This window comes from Rhinoraja longicauda, chromosome 15 (genome assembly GCF_053455715.1).
Source record: "Rhinoraja longicauda isolate Sanriku21f chromosome 15, sRhiLon1.1, whole genome shotgun sequence".
Lineage (NCBI taxonomy): Eukaryota > Metazoa > Chordata > Chondrichthyes > Rajiformes > Arhynchobatidae > Rhinoraja > Rhinoraja longicauda.
Window position 1 is genome coordinate 38958905 of NC_135967.1, and position 22383 is coordinate 38981287.

At 47.3% G+C, this 22383-nt stretch overlaps 1 protein-coding gene across 1 annotated transcript in view; it reads left to right on the forward strand.

Annotated features, from left to right (window-relative positions):
- The first annotated feature begins 1972 nt into the window (after positions 1–1972).
- arhgef9a (Cdc42 guanine nucleotide exchange factor (GEF) 9a) overlaps positions 1973–22383 on the forward strand; it is a 224866-nt gene continuing 204455 nt past the window's right edge. The window contains exons 1-2 of the mRNA XM_078412533.1: positions 1973–2266; positions 14908–15052. Of these exons, the coding sequence (XP_078268659.1) occupies positions 1973–2266; positions 14908–15052 (439 nt within the window). The remainder of the gene's footprint in view (positions 2267–14907; positions 15053–22383) is intronic.

A 22383-nucleotide genomic window follows, 5' to 3' on the forward strand; every position in this document is an offset into this window, starting at 1 on the left:
ATCGAAGGGCTTATTTCCATGCTGTATCTCTGAATTAAACTAAACTTGTGTTTTGATTCTACGTAACCATGGGTATTCAGAGAATATTCTGGCAGTTTTAGTTCAAAGATTTAGCAGGTTCCACAAAGAATAGACAGAACAAAATGTTTTCAGATTTCACTTAAGTTACATTTATCTGCTCTGCATTATTCATAGAGATTGAGAGGTTATTTTCAAATAAAGAGAGTAATTTTAAAATTAACAAAGAGAGGGAACGTATATGCATGTTTTAAACAGGAGGGAAGATTCTATCGTAAATTTTGGTTTGTGTTTATTAAGCTACAGAAATGTGGAGAGGAAGATTTTTTTTTAACTTGTGGTAATTGAATAGTAGTCATTATTTCTATAATATATTTGCTGTTAAAATCATCTGTATTCTGGATGTAACAGATCTGGTAAGGTTAGTGGAGAGGAAAGAGTTCTGAATGTAATGAACATAAATGCTGTCTAATTATTGATAGAATATTGAGAAATAATTATGTAATATAGTAAACCCTCGTTATAATGGACCATGTGTGTGTGTGTGTGTGTGTGTGTGTGTGTGTGTGTGTGTGTGTGTGTGTGGGGGGGGGGGGGGGGTAGTTTAGTTTAGTTTAGAGATACAGTACAGAAACAGTCCCACTAAGACCGTGCCGACCAGTGATTCCCACACATTAACACTATCCTACACACACTTGGGACATTTTTACATGCCAAGCCAATTAACCTACAAACCTATATGTCTTTGGAGTGTGGGAGGAAACTGCAAATCTCGGAGAAAACCCACGCAGGTGATGGGGTGAATGTACAAATTCCGTACAGACAAGCACCCGTGGTCAGGATCGAACTTGGGTTCCTCGCGCTGCAAGGCAGCAACTCTACCACTGTGCCACCATGCCGAATAACCGAATAACACCGAATGGTGTCTGTTATTGCCGATTGTCCGTTGTAACTGGGTGAGGGTTTGTTCCCCCATTGACGTCACTGGTCGGGAGCTGAGTCAGAATCCTGTAGCCCCGTCACTGAGACCTCAGTGGGACCGCCCTTGTTACTGTCCCAAGATGGCCGAAGTGACCAAGATGGCCGCCTGGCACCATCTTGTCCAGCACAGCTGGGGAATGGCTCTAACCGCTGCCCCTGCTGCTGATGCCCACATTCAGAGATTGAGAGCAAAACGCGTGCTCTGGGCCATTGGTAGAGGGTGAAGAAACTCTGACCCGCTCCAAGTGAGATTCTCATGACCAACTACCCGCCTGGAGTTCAGGATGAGAGGACATCGATCTTAAATGCTAATTCCTTTTCTCCTTCCAAAGACACTAACCTGCTGAGTCTATGGTTATTTTTAACAGAATTTGTTTTTGTTTTGTTACTGCTAAAAATACCAAAGGCTGTTTGTTACATTGTTTAATGGAGGTGAGGGCCGATTGAAGCAATGGGTTGTCAATTTCAGTTGCTTGTCATTGTTTTGGCTTGTCTGTTTTAATGGCTTCTGTTGTGTAACTACTAGGCTGGGTTCCTAAAGAGTCAGTCCGCTACAACCAAAATCCCTTGTAAAGAGTCCATAATGATGAGGGTAGACTGTATTTGGTGATATGACTTCATTAGGAGAAGTAAATGATGCCAGGAAGGCACATTAACAGGGCAGTTCAATTATTAGAGCCCACTGCTGCCAAAATTCAATAGCCCACAAAATCCATGGTGTTATGCACTATTGAAATGCTTCCACGCGGTTAAAGATCTACAGTGTATCCACTTCACCATAATGGAGTGAAGAAATGAAATCAGACCAGCAGTTAAATCTTGCAGCATTTTTCAAATGTATTATTTGGCGTATATACTCCTTTAAAGAAACATGAGATAAATGCGTGAACTTTAAATCCACAAGGTATCCGCAAAGGACTACACAGACGGGCGGTCTCGTGGTGAAAGAACTGGACAATCTGAAGAGGCAAAGATGAGGCAACCAAGCGTGGACTGTGGGAAGCTGCCTCGCCCTGCTTCAGATTGTGGTCAGCTTTGCGAATGGCAAAGCATTTTCCCAACAGATGACTCTCCTGCCACGGCAGAGCCCAATACGAGATCCAAAGTGTCGGCAGATTTGACCATTCCTGGAAATGGACCTGGTATCAACTCTTCGCCAGCCACCAGGATAAGGCTCAGATGCAAACGTGCTCACCAAAGGCCTTTCTCCGTGATCGATGGAGTTTCCCTTGCTGGACACTGTGAGGCAACGAGCAATCTTCACCAAGTAAGATTTGGCTGATTTTCTTCCAGTGCTCTTCTAACCTCAGATTTCACCCGGATATTTGAGGGACTAATCAAAGTTGTTTCCCTCCGACTGCTTCGTTTGCTCCAATTGGGTGCAAGTGAAGGGTACAGAGAAGATTTACGAGGATGTTGCCAGGGCTAGGGGGGTCTGAGCTATAGGTTGAGTAGGCTGGGACTCTATCCCTTGGAGCACACAGGAGGACTTTCACAATATTTAAGAAACAGTTAGCCAGGCTTTTAGAGTCATAGTGTGATACAGCATGGAAACAGGCCCTTCAGCCCAACTTGCCCACAGGGGCGAACTTGTCCCAGGTACACTAGTCCCACCCACCTGCGTTTGGTCCATATCCCTCCAAATCTGTCCTCTCCATGTACCTGTCTAACAGTTGGGATAGTCCCTGCCTCAACTACCTCCTCTGGCAGCTTGCTCCATGCACCCACCATCCTTTGTGTGAAAAGGTTTGTGGTGCAGCGGTAGAGTTGCTGCCTTACAGCGAATGCAGTGCTGGAGACTCAGGTTCGATCCTGACTACGGGCGCCGTCTGTACAGAGTTTGTACGTTTTCCCTTGACCTGAGTGGGTTTTCTCCGAGATCTTCGGTTTCCTCCCACACTCCAAAGACGTACAGGTATGTAGGTTAATTGGCTGGGCATATGTTAAAAAAAATTGTCCCTAGTGTGTGTAGGATAGTGTTAATGTGCGGGGATCGCTGGGCGGCGCGGACCTGGTGGGCCGAAGGGCCTGTTTCCGCGCTGTATCTCTAAATCTAAAAATCTAAAAATCTAAATCTTTTCCCCTTCACCTTAAACCTATGTCCTCTGGTCCTCGATTCACCTACTCTGGGCAAGAGACTCTGTGCATCTACCCGATCTATTCCTCTCATGATTTTATACACATTTTGGCACGTTGGCCTTTATCGGTCAGAGAAATGAGTATAGATAGCCAACAATCTCTGCATGGCCTTGGTGATCTGGAAGCCTCACTAATCCTTGTAGATCTCTGAGATTAGAGGAGTTTCCAGCTTCTTATCAGCACTAAAGGCAGCCTTGATGTTCGGAACCTAGACCATAAACACTTCAATTGTGACCTAATATACCTCTTCCTCTGCCTCCTCCCTCCATTAATTCAGTGCACAAAACCATAATCTTTGGTCGTATTCATAGTCTTCTTACGTCACTTAATGTAGTTTGGCATCATTTTTTTTGCTCGTAAAGATCATTGGGATGTTTTTATTGCTTTACATTTTATTGCTGTAACATGTTCACTGTTGTTAGTGGCATTTAAAATAAAATTAGAATTATGACTGCAAGGCAAATCGCTAGAGCCATTCAAAATAAATCATCCGCTTTGACACAACATAAACTGATGGTGTCACTGTTGCAGCAACTCTTAAATAGGGTTCAACTTGGAAATCACAATACAAAAGAAATTAAAATAGCAAAGAACATGTAATCTAATACAGTCTAGAAAGAATTGCACCCCTGATAATAATGGGTTTGATGAAGCATCCCGACTCGAAATGTCACCTATCCATGTTCTTCCAGAGATGCTGCTTGACCTGTTGAGTTACTCCAGCACTCTGTGTGCTTTTGTGTACATCTGCATTTGCAGTTCCGTGTTTCTACGTAATTTTACTTTTGAAATGCTCACCATTACTGAGCTACAATGCATAAACTCGTTGGAGTCAAAACATAAAGAAGGTTCCCGACCAGAAACGTCACCTAATTCTTTTCTCAAGAGATGCTGTCTGACCTGCTGAGTGACTCGAGCTTTTAGTGTTTATCTTTTTAGTTTAAACCAGCATCTGCAGTCCCTTTGTACACAAATAATAATTATTGTGCCCATTCATCTCTATTTGGTTCTACCTAGTTTCCTCAGCTTCAATGTGTTAACGATCCTCTGCTTGTGTGCCCACATGCTTAGTCTTCATATACTAGTCATATACTGAAGGACAACATGAGGCTTGCTGTCAAGCTTCAATGATGACCACTTGTGAACACATATCCTGTTGGTGTCACTGCATGGCCTAGAGATATTGAAAGGCTGGTCACATCTAGTCAGAAAAGCTGAGACAAGTTGCATTGTGGTTCTTCCCATGGCCACTGACAATTAGTGTTTGTATGGTGTCCGATCTCTTCCTGGTCCATTGGGCAGTCATGCTTAGTTTAGTTTAGAGACACAGCGGGGAAACTGGCAACTTCGGCCCACCGAGTCTGCATTGACCACTAATCCCCAGGTATCATATAACATATATAACATATAACAACTACAGCATGGAAACAGGCCTGTCCGGCCCTACCAGTCCACGCCGACCATTCTCCCTGACCTAGTCTCATCTACCTGCACTCAGGCCATAACCCTCTAATCCCCTCTTATCCATATACCTATCCAATTTACTCTTAAATAATAAAATCGAGCCAGCCTCCACCACTTCCACCGGAAGCCCATTCCATACAGCCACAACCCTCTGAGTAAAGAAGTTCCCCCTCATGTTACCCCTAAACCTTTGTCCCTCAATTCTGAAGCTATGTCCCCTTGTTGGAATCTTCCCCACTCTCAAAGGGAAAAGCCTACCCACGTCAACTCTGTCCGTCCCTCTCAAAATTTAAAAAACCTCTATCAAATCCCCCCTCAACCTTCTACGCTCCAAAGAATAAAGACCCAACCTGTTCAACCTCTCTCTGTAACCCTCTATCAACACTACCCTACACACACTAGGGCCAATTTATAATTATACCAAGCCAATTAACCTACAAACCTGTAGGTCTTTGGAGTGTGGGAGGAAACCGGAGATCCCGGAGAAAACCCATGAAGGTCACATGGAGAACAAAACTCCCTACAGACAAGCACTCGTAGTCAGTATTGAACCCGGGTCTCCGGCGCTGTAAGGCAACAACTCTACCACTGCGCCACCATGCCACCCTCATGGTGGGACTTGAAATGGGCGGGAGCAGAATGGTATCTCATACACACCTTGCCTTTTTAGTCCTTTTCGCTTCTGTAAGGGCATTATGGTGGGCAACGTCTCCAGCTCCATTTTAGTTTTTAGGGAAAAAGGAAGATAAAGAATTGGCTGATAATTGCACCTTATTGCAAAAACACAAGGAGGATATTGTCCCGCTGTGATTAAATTACTATTTACACTGCATCACAGAAGGACAAGTGACTTCAATATTTGCAGAACCACTTTCATTGCCCATGAAGAGCATCCACAGGCAGATATTTATAACCTTCACACCCTGAAGATGTTATTTCTACCAATAGGATTGAAATGGCACTGTAATATCATTAAAAATAATCCATTAAAATGCTTGCATGATATTTTGTTCATTAACAGCAGCTATAAAATACTCCCCACTTTGCTGTGTGGACTGATTGAATTAACACTTTTGTTGCTGGTATCTTTTTAGTTTAGTTTATTTTCAGTTTAGAGGTACTGGGCGGAAACAGTCCCTTCCGCCCACCAAGTCCGCACCAACCAGCGATTTTCCAACACACTTACACTACCCTGCACAAAGCAGGGACAATTTTACGTTACTACCAAGCCAATTAACCTACAAACCTGTATGTCTTTGGAGTGTGGAAGGAAACCGGAGCACCCGGAGAAAACCCATGCAGGTCTCGGGGAGAATGTACAGACAAGCACCGTAGTCAGGATCGAACCTGGGTCTCTGGCGCTGTAAGGCAACAACTCTACCGCCGCGCCATCAGGCCGGCGTGCCACCATTTTACCAGGTTATAAATAAACTGAGCAAATATATAGAGCTGAATGGGTAGATTGACACTGCCATATAAAAGGATTGAATGCATACTGATCTAATGTTTATTTAATTTGCAGATAATAGGTATTTTTTTGTTTTTACTCTCAATGTGAATTTTAATTGTTTTTTCACTGATAACAACCCCAGTATGTTCCTTGCCAGTTGCCTAAACACCTGACAAACCAGCATGATGCAGTAATGCATTGAAAATACTGATTATATTATTGCCCGATAGCTCAGTCGTTTGTATCAGATTCCATGCCTGACTAAGGCAAAGAAATTTTAATCACAAATGAAATGCCTGGAACATATTTTGACTGCTATTTTCAGTGATATGCATTTGTGCTGCACTTAAAATGTTCCCCAAATCGGGTTGCGTAGACATCACCTGTATCCACCTATCACTCGCCAGACTTAGTCCTGCCCCTCCTCTCTTCCAGCTTTCTTCCCCTCCCCCTCCCCAACCCTCCACCATGATCAGTCTGAAGAAAGGTCCTGACCTGAAACATAGAAACATAGAAACATAGAAAATAGGTGCAGGAGTAGGCCATTCGGCCCTTCGAGCTTGCACCGCCATTCAATATGATCATGGCTGATCATCCAGCTCAGTAACCTGTACCTGCCTTCTCTCCATACCCCCTGATCCCTTTAGCCACAAGGGCCACATCTAACTCCCTCTTAAATATAGCCAATGAACTGGCCTCAACTACCTTCTGTGGCAGAGAATTCCACAGACTCACCACTCTCTGTGTGAAGAAATGTTTTCTCATCTCGGTCCTAAAAGACTTCCCCCTTATCCTTAAGCTGTGACCCCTGGTTCTGGACTCCCCCAACATCGGGAACAATCTTCCCGCATCTAGCCTCTCCAACCCCTTAAGAATTTTATATGTTTCTATAAGATCCCCCCTCAGTCTTCTAAACATCACCTATCCATGTTCTCCAGAGATGCTGCCTGACTCCAGCACTTAGTGTCTTTTTTTTTGTAAACCAACATCTGTACTTCCTTGTACTTATTAGAAACTAGGTCTACCAAGTTCATACACAATGGTATGAACATTGAATTCACCAACTTTAGGTAACTAACCAACAAACATCCTTTTCCCCCTCTCTCCTCCCTGTGCCACTTGGATGCCCACCCACCCATATCTCCCACTGCCCTGCTCCCCCTTCCCCCAGTCCCCTTACACTTACATCCGTTCTTCTGGCTTCACATTTCATGTCTCTCCTCTTCTGATTTCCTTATCTCACAGCCTTTTATCTTTTCATCTCTGGCCTTTGTCCAAACATCTAGACAATAGACAATAGACAATAGGTGCAGGAAACATAGAAACATAGAAAATAGGTGCAGGAGGAGGCCATTCGGCCCTTCGAGCCAGCACCGCCATTCAATGTGATCATGGCTGATCATTCTCAATCAGTGCCCCGTTCCTGCCTTCTCCCCATACCCCCTGACTCCGCTATCCTTAAGAGCTCTATCTAGCTCTCTCTTCAATGCGTTCATAGAATTGGCCTCCACTGCCTTCTGAAGCAGAGAATTCCACAGATTAATAATTCTCTGACTGAAAAAGTTTTTCCTCATCTCTGTTCTAAATGGCCTACCCCTTATTCTTAAACTGTGGCCTGTAGTGAGTCCAAAGACTTTATTGTCGATCAAACCCGTGACAAACGCAACGCACTTACTCTTGGACAAACACTAACTTCGCTCGCTAATCTAATCTCTAACCCGAGTTTGACGCCAGACACTCAAATACCTCGCGCTCCCGCACCATGTGACCCCTAAACCAATCCGAGGGTTCTAGACTACCTGGCCAATCCGTATGTCCCTACATGACCCCCCCCAGAACCCTCGAAACCATACCTCACGGGCGCCCGAACCTCCCGCCCGGAACGTGTACGGAGGGGGGAAACCGATACCGCCAGCGTGACAGGAGGCGGGGAGGACGCCGCCGCTGGAGGCGATGGGAGGTCCACTGGAGCGGAGGGTGCAGGTGACGGGGGGCACGTGATCGGCAACGGCGGCCCGGGCCCAACCATAGGCGGCGGGGGCCCGAGAGGTGGCAAACAGGGCGCCACTGGCGGGACCAGTGGGGCGGCCACAGGCCAGCCCCGACGAGGAGGTTGGGCCACCGACACGGGGAGGTCCTGGTCCAAATGGGCCGGCTTGAGCCGGGACACTGAAACGAGCTCCTGCCGATTTCCCACCTGCAAGGTGAAGGTGATAGTCCCTCTTTTCAGCACCTGGAACGGGCCCTGGTAAACCGGCCGAAGTGGGGGGCGGTGGGAATCTTTCCGAAGGAACACGAAATCACAGCCCCGCAAGTCCGACGGAACGTGAACTGCTGTGCTTCCGTGACTGGAGGCCGGGACTGGAGCCAGAGAACCCACCCGTGCTCGGAGGGAGCCCAAAACCGACGTGACGGACGGTGGCAAGGCGGGAGTGGAAGGGAGAATGTCACCCGGCACCCGCAGGGGCGAACCGTAGACGAGCTCGGCCGAGGATGTGCCCAGCTCAGCCCTCGGGGCCGTACGAATGCCGAGGAGGACCCAAGGCAGCTGGTCAGCCCAATCATGGCCGGTCAGGCGAGCACAGAGGGACGCCTTCAGCTGCCGATGGAAGCGCTCAACCATCCCGTTGGACTGGGGATGATAGGCGGTGGTCTGCTGTAAGCGAGACCCATACAACTGTGCCAGCGCGGCCCAACTGGGCCCCCCGATCCATGGTGATGATAGCCGGGACGCCGAAACGGGCCACCCAATGCAACGCCAGGGCCCGTGCACAGGAGGCCGCCGAGGCGTCCGACAACAGGAGCGCCTCCGGCCAACGCGTGAACCGATCAACCACCGTCAGCAGATGAGTATAACCCCTAGAATAGGGCAATGGACCCACCAAATCCACATGGATGTGGAAAAAACGGACGGGGGGAACCTCGAATCTCTGGTATGGGGGCTGGACATGGCGATGAACTTTGGAGGTCTGGCACAGAATGCAGGCGCGTGCCCAGGCTGCCACCTGCTTCCGCAGGCCGTGCCAGACAAACCGGGCAGCCACCATGGCTGAAGTCGCCCTGATGGACGGATGTGCCAGGCCATGAATGGCCTCAAAAACCTTACGCCGCAGGGCGGCATGCACCACCGGGCGAGGACGTGGAAGGGAAACGTCACACCACAACTTGGTACCTGTGGGGCCACACGCCACCTGTTCCAAACGCAGTCCCGAGGCTGTGGAGGCGTACACCGCGGCAGTTCCTTCCAGGCGCTGAGTCTCCGCTAGCTCCTGGAAATCCACCTGTCTGCCCACCACGGCTACGGAGGGAATGGCCGGCCGGGACAGGGCATCAGCAACGGCATTAAGCCTACCCGCAATATGACGGACATCGGTGGTAAACTCCGAAATCAGGGTGAGGTGCCGCTGCTGGCAAGCCGACCACGTATCAGAAACCTTAGCAAAAGCGAATGTCAGAGGTTTGTGATCCGTGTAGGCCACGAAAGAGCAGCCTTCCAAAAAATAACGGAAGTGGCGGACTGCTAAATAGAGGGCCAGGAGCTCCCTATCGAACGCACTATATTTGAGCTCAGCTCGCGAGAGCTGCCTGCGGACTGCCAGTGACCGTCGACCTGCTGCTCCAAAACCCCACCCACCGCCACGTCTGAGGCGTCCACCGTCAGAGCCGTGGGGGCGGAGGAGCGCGGGTGCATCAGCATGGTGGCGTTGGCGAGGGCCTGTTTGACCGCGACAAAAGCCATCTCTGCAGCTGCGGACCATACCAACTCAGCGGGGTTGCCCGCGAGGCATTGAAAAAGGGGTGCATGACCCGAGCTGCTGCAGGCACGAACCGATGATAAAAGTTCACCATGCCCACGAATTCCTGCAAGCCCTTGATGGTTGTAGGGCGGGGGAAAGAGCGGACCGCGTCCACCTTAGCTGGTAAAGGAGTGGCACCGGCCGGAGTAACCCGGTGACCCAAAAAATCCACCGCTGACAGGCCGAATTGGCATTTGGCCGGATGGAGAATCAGGCCGTGGTCTTGCAGCCTCTGGAACACCGTGCGGAGGTGGACCAAGTGCTCCTGGACCAAACGGCTGGCAATCAAAACATGAACGGCAACCCTCGACCCACCCGGTCCATCAGACGCTGGAATGCCTGAGCTGCATTTTTAAGGCCGAAAGGCATGTGCAACCACTCAAACAACCCGAACGGAGTAATGGTAGCCGTCTTTGGAATGTCCGGCGGGTGGACCGGGGTCTGATGGTATCCCCGCACTAAATCGAGTTTTGAAAAAATTGTAGCCCCCTCCAGGCTAGCTGAGAAGTCCTGAATGTGCGGAATCGGGTAGCGGTCCAGCCGTGTTGCCGCATTGAGTCACCGGAAATCCCCACATGGTCTCCACCCCCCAGACGCTTTGGAAACCATATGCAAGGGGGAGGCCCACGGACTACTCGAAGGCCGAACAATTCCCAGCCTCTCTAAGTTTAGGAACTCCTCTCGAGCCATTGCCAGCTTGTCGGGTGGGAGGCGCCGTGCCCGGGCAAAAACCGGCGGCCCCTCAGTCGGGATGAAATGAACGACCCCATGCTTCTCGGAAGGTGCATCGAACCGTTGAACGAGGAGCTGCGGAAAGTTGGCTAGGACCGCATCGAACTGACCGGGAGCCGTGGTAATGGCCTGGATCGCTGGGCTGGGTGGGGCAGCGCTTGTAGGAGCCTCAGGCCCCGTATCTCGGGGCCGTACACCAGCCGAGGGTTGCAGGCCCCTCCTGCGGAGGTCTGCGACCAAAGAAAATGCCCATAGGAAATCTGCACCCAAAATGGCCCGGGCCACATCCGCAACGATGAAATCCCAAAGGTAGGTCCTGAACTCGAAGGACAGGGACATAGCCCTTTTACCGTAAGTACGGATGGGGCTACCGTTCACTGCAATGAGGGGCGGGCCCTTCCCCCCCGCTCGAACTTCGCAGTCATAGGGGGGCACAATACTCACGACCGCTCCCATATCGACCAGAAAAACGATCCCGGTACTTTGATCTGTAGCGTAGAGGCGGCAGTTACGACCAATCGAGACTGCCTCTACATTCGATCGGCCCAGGCATTTCCCGGAAACAAACACGGGACTCTGCAGCTTCGGGCCTCACTGCCCCACCGCTGATGGAAGAAACACCAGCCGCACCTATTCGGCCCTGCGCAGCCAATGAACAGGCGCCGCAGCCCCTTCTTGGCGGGCTGACTGCGAAATAGCGGCCGATGTGTCGCTCTCTCGGCCGCTCCCCCGACTGCCGCTGGGCCTCGAGACCCGGTTAACCGAAGCGTCTCGGGTGTGTCGCTCCCTGACGAGCGTGTCGGCCTTCTCGGCGAACGCTACCGGATCTTCAAAAGAGACGTCCGCCAACACTAGCCTGACGCCCCTGGGTAGCTTCTCCCGAAAGGCCGCTTCGAACACCATGCACGGCTGATGGTCGCCCATCAAAGTCAACATCTCGGACATCAACTCCGACGGCAGCCGCTGCCCCAGCTCTGGCAAATGGAGGAGCTTCAGAGCCCGCTGGTTCTGGCTCCAGCCGAAAGTCCTCAGCAGGAGCCTCTTGAGCCCCACGTACTGCCCCGTTTGGGGTGGACTGGTCAGGTACTGACCCACCCGCACGGCCACCTCCGGCTGCAGACAGCTCACCAGGTGGTGGTACTTCTCCTGGTCTTCCGCCTCCCTTTTAAGATGGAACTGAGATTCCGCCTGCACAAACCACAGGTGCGGCTGATGGGCCCAGAACGGCGGTAGATGAATCTCGCCCACGCTCGCTCCCGCCTGCGACATGCTGCTGCTTCGATTCTTACGTTCGAGGTCACCAATGTAGTGAGTCCAAAGACTTTATTGTCGATAAAACCCGTGACAAACGCAACGCGCTTACTCTTGGACAAACACTAACTTCGCTCGCTAATCTAATCTCTAACCCGAGTTTGGCGCCAGACACTCAAATACCTCGCGCTCCCGCACCACGTGACCCCTAAACCAATCCGAGGGTTCTAGACTACCTGGTCAATCCGTATGTCCCTACAGGCCCCTGGTTCTGGACTCCCCCAATATTGGGAGCATGTTTCCTGTCTCTAACGTGTCCAACCCCTTAATAATCTTATATGTTTCGATAAGATCCCCTCTCATCCTTCTAAATTCCAGTGTATACAAGCCTAGTCGCTCCAGTCTTTCAACATGTGACAGTCCCGCCATTCCGGGAATTAACCTAGTAAACCTACGCTGCACGCCCTCAATAGAAAGAATATCCTTCCTCAAATTTGGAGACCAAAACTGCACACAGTACTCCAGGTGCAGTCTCACTAGGGCCCTGTACAACTGCAGAAGGACCTCTTTGCTCCTATACTCAACTCCTCTTGTTATGAAGGCCAACATTCCATTGGCTTTCTTCACTGCCTGCTGTACCTGCATGCTTCCTTTCAGTGACTGATGCACTCGGACACCCAGATCTCGTTGTACGTCCCCTTTCCTAACTTTGACACCATTCAGATAATACTCTGCCTTCCTAGTCTTACCACCAAAGTGGATAACCTCACACTTATCCACATTAAACTGCATCTGCCATGCATCCGCCCACTCACACAACCTGTCCAAGTCACCCTGCAACCTCAGCATCTTCCTCACAGTTCACACTACCACCCAGCTTTGTATCATATGCAAATTTGCTAATGGTACTTTTAATCCCTTCATCCAAGTCATTAATGCATATTGTAAATAACTGGGGTCCCAGCACCGAGCCTTGCGGTACCCCACTAGTCACTGCCTGCCATTCTGAAAGGGACCCATTTATCCCCACTCTTTGCTTTCTGTCTGTCAACCAATTTTCTATCCATCAAACCTCCCTCACCTGTATCCACCTATCACTTACTAGGTTTTGTCGTGCCCCTACCTCACTTCCTGCTTTCTCTCTCCCACCACAATCAGCCTGAAAAAGGATCCCGATCTGAAACGTCGCCACTCCACGTTCTCCAGAGATGCTGTCTAACCCGTTGAGTTACTCCAGCACTTCTTTGTCTTTTTTTTTGTGAACCAGCGTCTGCAGTCCATGTGTGTACACCTATTTTTCAATGTTATTCTCTAAACTCAATTATTTGGATTATTTCTACGTGGGACTTTGCAAACTGTACTCAATCCCTCTGGACTTGCACAAGCAGTACGCTCTGTTGCTGAAGGGTCCAGTGTAGGTCTATTCCATTAAGCAAGCTAATGCTCGTTTTGGGACTAATTAGGTGACATTGAATGTAGCGGATGCGATAATCACTGCATTTAGCACCATCAGGTCTCCAAGGAGTCTGATCTGGGGTCTCTAAGGGACCGCTGAATACCATTATCAAATAAAAATATTTTGATTAATACATATCTAGATGTCAAGCAAAGGCCAGCCCTAACTTTTCAGGACATTCAGAACCAACGCTGATAACTGTTTCAGAGCTAGTTTTACTGTTCATACCCCCTCGTTGTCACCTTCTCCACAGCCAACAGTGGTGCATCGTGTACTTTTTAGCCTTTTCCCTCTCCCCTGACTCTCAGTCTGAAGAAGGGTCTCGACCCGAGACGTCACCTGTTCCTTTTCTCCAGAGATGGTGCCTGACCCATTCAGTTACCCCAGCATTTTGTGTCTATCTTCGGTGTAAACCAGCATGAGCAGTTCAATAGACAATAGACAATAAGTGCAGGAGGAGGCCGTTCGGCCATTCGAGCCAGCACCGCCATTCAATGTGATCATGGCTGATCATTCTCAATCAGTACCCCGTTCCTGCTTTCTCTCCTTACCCCCTGACTCCGCTATCCTTAAGAGCTCTATCTAGCTCTCTCTTGAATGCATTCAGAGAATTGGCCTGCACTGCCTTCTGAGGCAGAGAATTCCACAGATTCACAACTCTCTGACTGAAAAAGTTTTTCCTCATCTCAGTTCTAGATGGCCTACCCCTTATTCTTAAACTGTGGCCCCTTGTTCTGGACTCCCCCAACATTGGGAACATGTTTCCTGCCTCTAACCTGTCCAACCCCTTAATAATCTTATACGTTTCGATAAGATCTCCTCTCATCCGTCTGAGTTCCTTCCTACACATTCTAATTTCATCGCTTCTGTGCCTTTTAGTCTTCCTTCACAGCTGGAATTTTTCCGTTAATTAAAAGGGTGATTACCAGTGTGGCTCCATCAACATTTCCCTCTTGAAATTTGACCTTGAACCCAGAAAAATGGCCACGATTTATAAATGATAAAAGGGGAATGACTGCAGGCACTGTAGTAACATTCTTACTACAAGAACCCTCTTGTGTTCTTGTGTTCTTGGCACAAAATGTTTAATAAATTGGACGTTAGTTCAAACATTAGGTGGTGCATTCTTCAATCTTGATGACCACTCGTTCAATACCTGATGCATAGGACATCACTTTGAAAATACTACTTAATAGTCGTATTTTATTGTCATATGTCCCAGATAGAACATTGAAATTATTACTCATCATCAGGTCATAAGTAATAGGAGTAGAATTGGGCCATTCGGCCCATTGTCTACTCTGCCATTCAATCATGGCTGATCAATCTCTCCCTCCTAACGCCACTCTCCTGCCCTCTCCCCATAACCTCTGACACCCTTGCTAATCCCAAATTTATCTATCTCGGACTAGAAGGTCATCTGAATTACCCAACCCTGCCGAAGATGTTCACAGCCTATAGTAGTGTTATTAAGGTCATACGGCCATAAGGAATAGGAGTAGAATTAGGGCATTCGGCCTGTCAAGTCTACTCCGCCGTTCAATCTTGCCTTCTCCCCACAGCCTCTGACACCTGTACTACCATCAGACATGCTTCTGATTAATATTTTCCATCTATAGCCAGCAACCTGCCGCCCACCACCACCGCACCATGTTCCACCCTTCCGAGCGGTCTCCCACACCAACCGGCCACTCCACTTGTCCCAAAGCACGCCCATTGGACTGGATCAAGTCGGATGGAAAAGCCAAATGTTAGCAATGACTGGTGAGTGCAGAGATACTTTTTAACTTTAACTGTTGATTTCCAGAAAATAAAACAATGCAGCTGTTTCAATGGATGAGATCTCTACCATCACACACAGTGCAGACACAAACCTGCCCCAACTTCAATTAAACAACTTTAAACCCAAAGGTTAAGTGATTATGGTTTAGTTTATTGTCATGTGCACCGAGGTACAGTGAAAAGCTTTTTTGTTGCATGCTATCCTGTCAGCGGAAAGACTGTACATGATTACAATGGAGCCGTCCACAGTGTACAGATACAGGATAATGGGAATAATGTATAGTGCAAGGTAAAGTCCAATTAACCATAGTCCGAGGGTCTCTAATGAGGCAGCTGGTCTAATCAGGACTGCTCTCTAGTTGTAGATAGGATGATTCAGTTGCCTGGTGACAGCTGGGAAGAAACTGTCCATGAATCTGGAGGTGTGCATTTTCGCACTCCTGCACCTCTTGCCTGATGGGTGAGGGGAGAAGAGGGAGTGACCTGGGTACGACTGATCCTTGATTGTGCTGCTGGTCTTGCTGAGGCAGCGTGAGATGTAAATGGAGACAATGGAAGGGAGGTTGGTTTGTGTGATGGTCTGGGCTGCGTCCACAATTCTCTGCAATTTGGAGGTCTTGGATGGAGCTGCTCCCAAACCAAGCTGTGATGCATCCCGATAAAATGCTCTCTACCGTGCATCTGTAGAAGTTGGTGGGAGTTGTTTGGGACATGTTGAACTCCCTGAACCTTCTGAGTGTTGTGATACTGCAAGGACTACTTTGTTGTATCACAAGGACTACTTTGTTTGCCTGTGTAGTAACGTGTATATAAGAGATTGAGGTGGTTAGGTGGTCACTCTGGTTCCAGGTGGCCACTCTGGTTCCAGGTGGCCGTGGAATAAACAGCCTGGATTTAAGCTCCAGCATTCTAACCTTGTAAACACGTGTACTTGTGGTCCGTCCAGAGTCATAGCAAAGGTATAACAGATACCGGACCACGAAGTACAACACTGAGGAAGTGATTGGTGTGATTTTTTAGCAATCGTTTGAAAGGGCTAGTCCAGGACAAGTTGCTGGTGATATTTACTTCCAGGAACTTAAAGCTTTCAACCATCTCTACTTCAGCACCATCCATGTATACAGTGTATGTGTACTGCTTTGCTTCCTGAATTCGATCACTATCTTAGCTTAATTCTCAAACACAAAAAAATCTCTTTTCAGACTGTTTTGAAAAAAGTGTGTTGAATCCATGTAAGAGCCTCCCAGTTATGGGAGGTCACTGAGCAGCGATTGCACATGAATCTCAGAGTATTGTGTGTGATAGGATAACATTTGCTGAAACGGTTTCGTTTTATCCCAGGTGTTATCAGTCGAGGTATTAGGTCTTAGATCAGGGTGAAGGCATGGTTGATTGAGCCACAAGGAGATGATGAGCTTGAGTCAGGGCAACAGGAGTTGGGACCTGGAAGTCAAGGGGATGGGCGAGTATTGGAGATATGATGTGATGGTGAGAGTGGACATCTAGAGACATGATTATGGGGTGACAGCAACCAGGAAGTCGAGACTGGCAATGGCAAAGAAAATTCTTAAAGTAGGAACAATGAAAGGAGGCCAATGCCTCCAACTCTAAGCAGATGACTCGAGTGAAGCTGATCTCTCAGTAATGAAAAAGCAAGCTTCCTCTCTATTTTGGAGTCCTCCATCACAGCACTGAGTACTATTTGATTTGGGAAAAAATGAATTTTATACGGATTGTACAGGAATTTCATTAGTCAGAGGGTGGTGAATCTGTGGAATTCATTGCCACAGAAGACTGTGGCGGCCTAGTCAATGGATATTTTTATGGCGGGGATCGATAGATTATTGATTAGTACGGGTGTCAGGGGTTATTGGGGGAAGGCTGGAGAATGGGGTTGAGAGGGAAAGATAGATCATCCATGGTTGAATGGAAGAGTAGACTTGATGAGCTGAACAGCCTAATTCTGCTCCAAAAACTTACAAACTTGTATCATATGACATCAAGTTGCATGTCTGATGGCCTTTGTGAGTAGGACACTATTTAGACCTAGAACAAATTTAGGAATTCCTTTCCTTTTGTGTAGATTCCTTTTGTGTAGTGGTTAAAAATGTTGCGCACTCACCAGTCTGAAGAAGGGTCTTGACCCGAAACGTCACCCATTCTTTCTCTCCAGAGATGCTGCCTGTCCTGCTGAGTTACTCCAGCATTTTGTGTCTCTGACCAGTCCTTTGATGCTCATAGAGATTTGGTTCCTTGGAGACTGGCAGCCTGAACCTATGACCTATTCTTGCATAGAGTTTAAAAAGAGGTAATATAATTTTAGAAATGAAATTCAAATCATTTGTATTGAATTCAGACAATTATTTGCGCACAAAGTTTTGATTTTGGAGGCTGTGGCTGCAAAGACTATTGAAGTGGGTTACGAGAGGGATGGATGGTTGTTTTGTCTGTAAATGATGAAGTGTATGAGGAATTGAGATTGTGCTAAAGGGCTAATAATCTTGTTGAACAACCTCAAGAATTATATGATCTACCTGCTCTTATCATGTGTCACATCAAGTAAGCCTAATTGCTGAGTGCTGGAAAAATAAGGAGTGAGTTATGAACACTCGAGTCAGTGCAGATGGAAATGTAAATAGGATATTCCTATTCAACAGTAAGGCTGCATATTTGAAATTGCAACATAAGTCAAATGAGGCAGTCATCAAAATTTATAGTGTTCTCGTTGGAATGCATGTTAAATTTGTCATCCTTTCCGGTTGCCAAGAAACAAAACAAACTCAAGCACTGGTGGCAGTGTGGAGATGATCTATGAGACTGATCCCCAGTCCTGGAGGGTTCAGTGCTAAGGATTTACTGCAGTCATGTAAGCTTCTCAGCCCACAGTAGCCATGAACGGGAGGTGATACTGTATTATAGAGTCGGACAAGAGGGCTAACAATTTTAACAATCCAAGTGCGGAAAAGCCGACCTAGAAGCTGCATTCAAATTGGAAAAGGGTAACTGAGGGAACAGTTGGATGATGCTATTGGAAAACAGGGATAGCTTCCTTTGCTATAGTTACTACATGGACGTCAGATCAGTGCCCAGAGGTATGGTTATGAAATACTCGTGATGATCTTCGAAAACAAACATTCTTATGTACAAAATACAAAGTGCTGGAGGTACTCAGTAGGTCAGGCAGCATCTATAGAGGGAACGGACGTGTGATGTTTTTTGGGTTGGACCTTTCTTCAGATCCGAAACGTCGCCTGTCCATTCCCTCTGCAGATGCTGCCTGACACACTGAGCTCCTCCAATGCTTTTTGTGCTTTGCCCAAGATTCCAGCACCTGCAGTTCCTTATGTCTCCATTGTTAGGGAACGAGTACCAAGAATGCCAATCAAGATTATTGCACAACTTACTGTATGTGGGCTGCTGCAGACCTCTAATGTGAATAGAATGGTTGGGGGAATCCAGATAATGCTCCAACCCCACTTTACATTGGGAATGGCAACAAAGATGCTCTGTGTAAGACTGCATTTCCAGAGGTAGAATCCTGCTCAACTAACACAGAAACAATGCAGCACAGGAACAGGTCCTTTGGCCCACAATGTCCATGCTTTCCAAATTGATAGTGACTATGGCAAAGACTTCCCATTTCACCACTGGAAAAGAAGCTGGATTGTTTTAGCAGGGTAAGCATGGAAAAAACCCCATCTCTAGATGCCACTTCATGTCACACATAGCTTGGATGGCTATCATTATGCCTTCATTGCCTTGGGTTATCATCCTGGAGCTTGTTCTCCAACAGAGTTACGGGAGCATCTTCAAGGCACATACCATTGTAGTCCAAGTAGTCATCTTATCCATGGCAAATGGGAATGAGCAATAAATGATGGTCTCGTGATAAAGCCCACAGTGGTGCAGCGGTAGAGTTGCTGCCTTACAGCGCCAGAGACCTGGGTTCGATCCTGACAACGGGTGCTATCTGCACGGAGTTGGTGGGTTCTCCCTGTGACCATGTGGGTTTTCTCTGGGTGCTCTGCTTTCATCCCACACTTCAAAGACGTTCAGATTCGTAGGTTAATTGACGTTGGTAAAATTGTTAATTTCCATAGCGGTGTGCAGGATAATGCTAGTTAGTGTATGTGGTGATTGCTCGGTGGCGCGGACCCAGTGGGCCAAAGGGCCTGTTTCTGCGCTGCAAATTGAGAGTCTAAAGATAAAAAGAATCAGAAAAGTCCAAATCTATGTTTTGTTGCTGTGACAGTGTGTTGACAGAAATATGTAATGCTTCTAATAACATTTCTCCATAAAAATGCTGCAGATTTAATGTTCTCATCCCTTCTTTTCTCATTACAAATTCCAATATGTTAATTGCTCAATTATGTACCAGATTTGTAAGTACAAATGTTATGTATAATTTAAAGCAGTTTGACTTTTTAATGCGGATGCGTGGAATATAAATTAATTTTCTTCACTGATATGATGTAATCAGAATTGGTAATGAAGTTATTTTCACATAAAATGGATGTTTTTTTTGCATGCTTACCAATTCATTTACTATGGAAAACAATGGAGGCAATTAAACATTCTTACGAGGCAAGTCCCATCCAGTCCCGACTTCAAACAACTTTATTTTTAAGTAACCCTTGAAATCAATGATCAACTCGTTAGCTTGAAGTGGGTCAGAACCATATTTTAGTATTTAATTCTTGAGACTGTTCCTGATGTGGGACGTTCAGTAGTTTTGATGGGACGGTGGATGTGTTATTTATTTATAATAGCCACATAAAGATCCTGAAAGTTAGGACTGCAGACTGCTTCAACAATGGAACAAAAATGTTCCATTTTTAAATTTTAGTTTCTTCTGCACATTAACATTGATCCATCTCTGCAAAAGAGCTGCTCTCAAACCAAGGCCGGACCTTCTGAAGAAGGGTCCCTGCCCGATACGTCACCTATCCATTTTCTCCAGAGATTCTGCCTGGCCTGCTAAGTTGCTCCTGCACTTTGTGTCACTTACCACCGGGTGGCGGCCTCAGCGATGGCAGCCTCACCAACGGTCTGTCTGTCTTTTCGTCTTTTTTTGTTATTTTTAGTGTGTTTTAAAAGTTTGTGTTAATGTTCTCGGGGTTGTTTTATGTGGGGGGTGGGGGAGGGGGTCGGGGGAAACTTTTTTTCCAATCTATTACCTTGCTGGAGATGTGATTGTTTTCCGGATCGTATCTCTGGTCGCTCTGCATGGAGATGGCGGCCTTGCTCGAGATTGACTTTGAGCCCCAGCGCGGGGCCGTGAACTTACCATCGGAGCCTGCGATCCCTTGCCTGGGATCGACACTCCAACCGAGGCCTGCAGATTTCACCATCGAGAAGCTCGCAGTCTTGGGTAGAGATTGATGTCGGGAAGCTCCAAAGTTGCAGAAGTTCGACTAGCCCTGACCCGGGGCCCGATCGCCCGGCTCGGTGAGCTGAGATTCCCCGATTAGGGAGTTTGATCGCCACAACGCGGAGGGCCCGACCGCCAGCTGCGGGAGCCAGGATCGTCCTGACAACGGAAGGCTCAAGGCCCCCGACCGTGGGAGGACAAAGAAGGGAAGAGATTTAACTTTTTTTTTCGCCTTGCATCACAGTGAGGAATGTGGAGGAGTCACTGTGGTGGATGTTTATGTTAAAATGTATTTTGTGTGTCTTGTTGCTTTTTATTGGTATGACTGTATGGCAAATCAAATTCCTTGTATGTTGCAACACGTACTTGGCTAATAAAGTACAATTATGATTATGATTATGATGGTGATGATTATCTCTGGTATAAACCAGCAGCTACAGTTTATTTTTTATTACATATTTGCTCCCAAACCAGTTCTGAATAAGGCTTGATTTTATTTTTCAGGCATTTAATGAGAATTCTCCAAGTTTCTTCATTTCTTTGCTCTGAGCTCTAAAATATACTTCTTTGAATGCATCTAGATAACATTGTGCAGATTTGCACAAGAAATTCAAAAGCTTCCACCGTTGCATTTTCCTAAACAATCTGATCCAAAAATTCAACCACCCAGCTGTGTTTCTTTCCAACATTACATGACTGATAATTGATTCAGCCGATATTGGGTGAAGTGCTATTTCTAAGTTGTTCTGCTATCCTCCAGAAATGTGACGGACCTCTGTGAAATGTCCTTGTGTGCCCTGTTGAAATTTCTGTGTCAGTCGTGCAAGGTATGATGAAACTCTTTGTGTAGTGTTTGAAGAATTGTCAAAGAATTTAATTTGTTTCCAAGACCAACCAACATTGGACAGCTATTGGAGCTCTAACCTCTGGATTTTTTCCTCGTTCTCTGCCCTTTAGGCTGCTCCTTGTATTAAATTCACTAGAGTTTAGAGGTGCAGTGTGGAAACCGGCCCTTGAGCCCACCGAGTCTGCATCGACGGGCGATCACCCCGTACACTAGCAATATCCTACTCACGAGGGCCAATTAACCTACAAACATGCGTGTCTTTGGAGTGTGGGAGGAAACCGGAGCTGACGCACGTGGTCACCGGGAGAACGTACAAACTCTGTGCAGACAGCACCCGTAGTCAGGATGGAACTCTGGTCTATGGCGCTATAAGGCTGGAACTCGACCACAGTGTGAGCTCTTGTCAAGCTCTTCATCAATGATCTGAAGATATCCTTGAATGGTATCACAACCTGTTGGTTATATCCTCATGCACATTGGAAGTTTTTATTTGTTTAGCACATGTGGTGTGCCTAAAATCCCCACTAAATTGAGGTTACCTGTCAAGTCTGTCAAGTTTGATACCTCCGGGAAGAAGCTCTTGAATACAGATCCACTGCTGTCATAAAAACATAGAAAATAGTTGCAGGAGGAGGCCATTTGGCTCTTTGAGCCAGCACGCCATTCATTGTGATCATGGCTGATCATCCACAATCAGCAACCTGTGCCCATCTTCTCCCCATATCCCTTGATTCCTAGAGCTCTATCTAACACTCTTTTAAATTATTCCAGTGAATTGGCTTCCACTGCCTTCTGTGGCAGAGAATTCCACAAATTCACAACTCTCTGGGTGAAAAAGTTTCTACTCACCTCAGTTTTAAATGGCCTCCCCTTTATTCTTACACACAATTTGCCAGCATTTGTCCTGCCTTTCCCCTCTACCAGCTTTCCCGTCAAAAATCGGTCTGAAGAAAGATGCCGGCCCAAACCGTCACCTTGGTATCCTTTTCTGTAAGGGCCAGTATCTGCAAATTGTCGCTTGAGTGTAGGATGCGTACGTGAAGTAGCATTGAATTAGTGCACTGCTGATCGATGTTCAGCATGGGCTCAATGGAC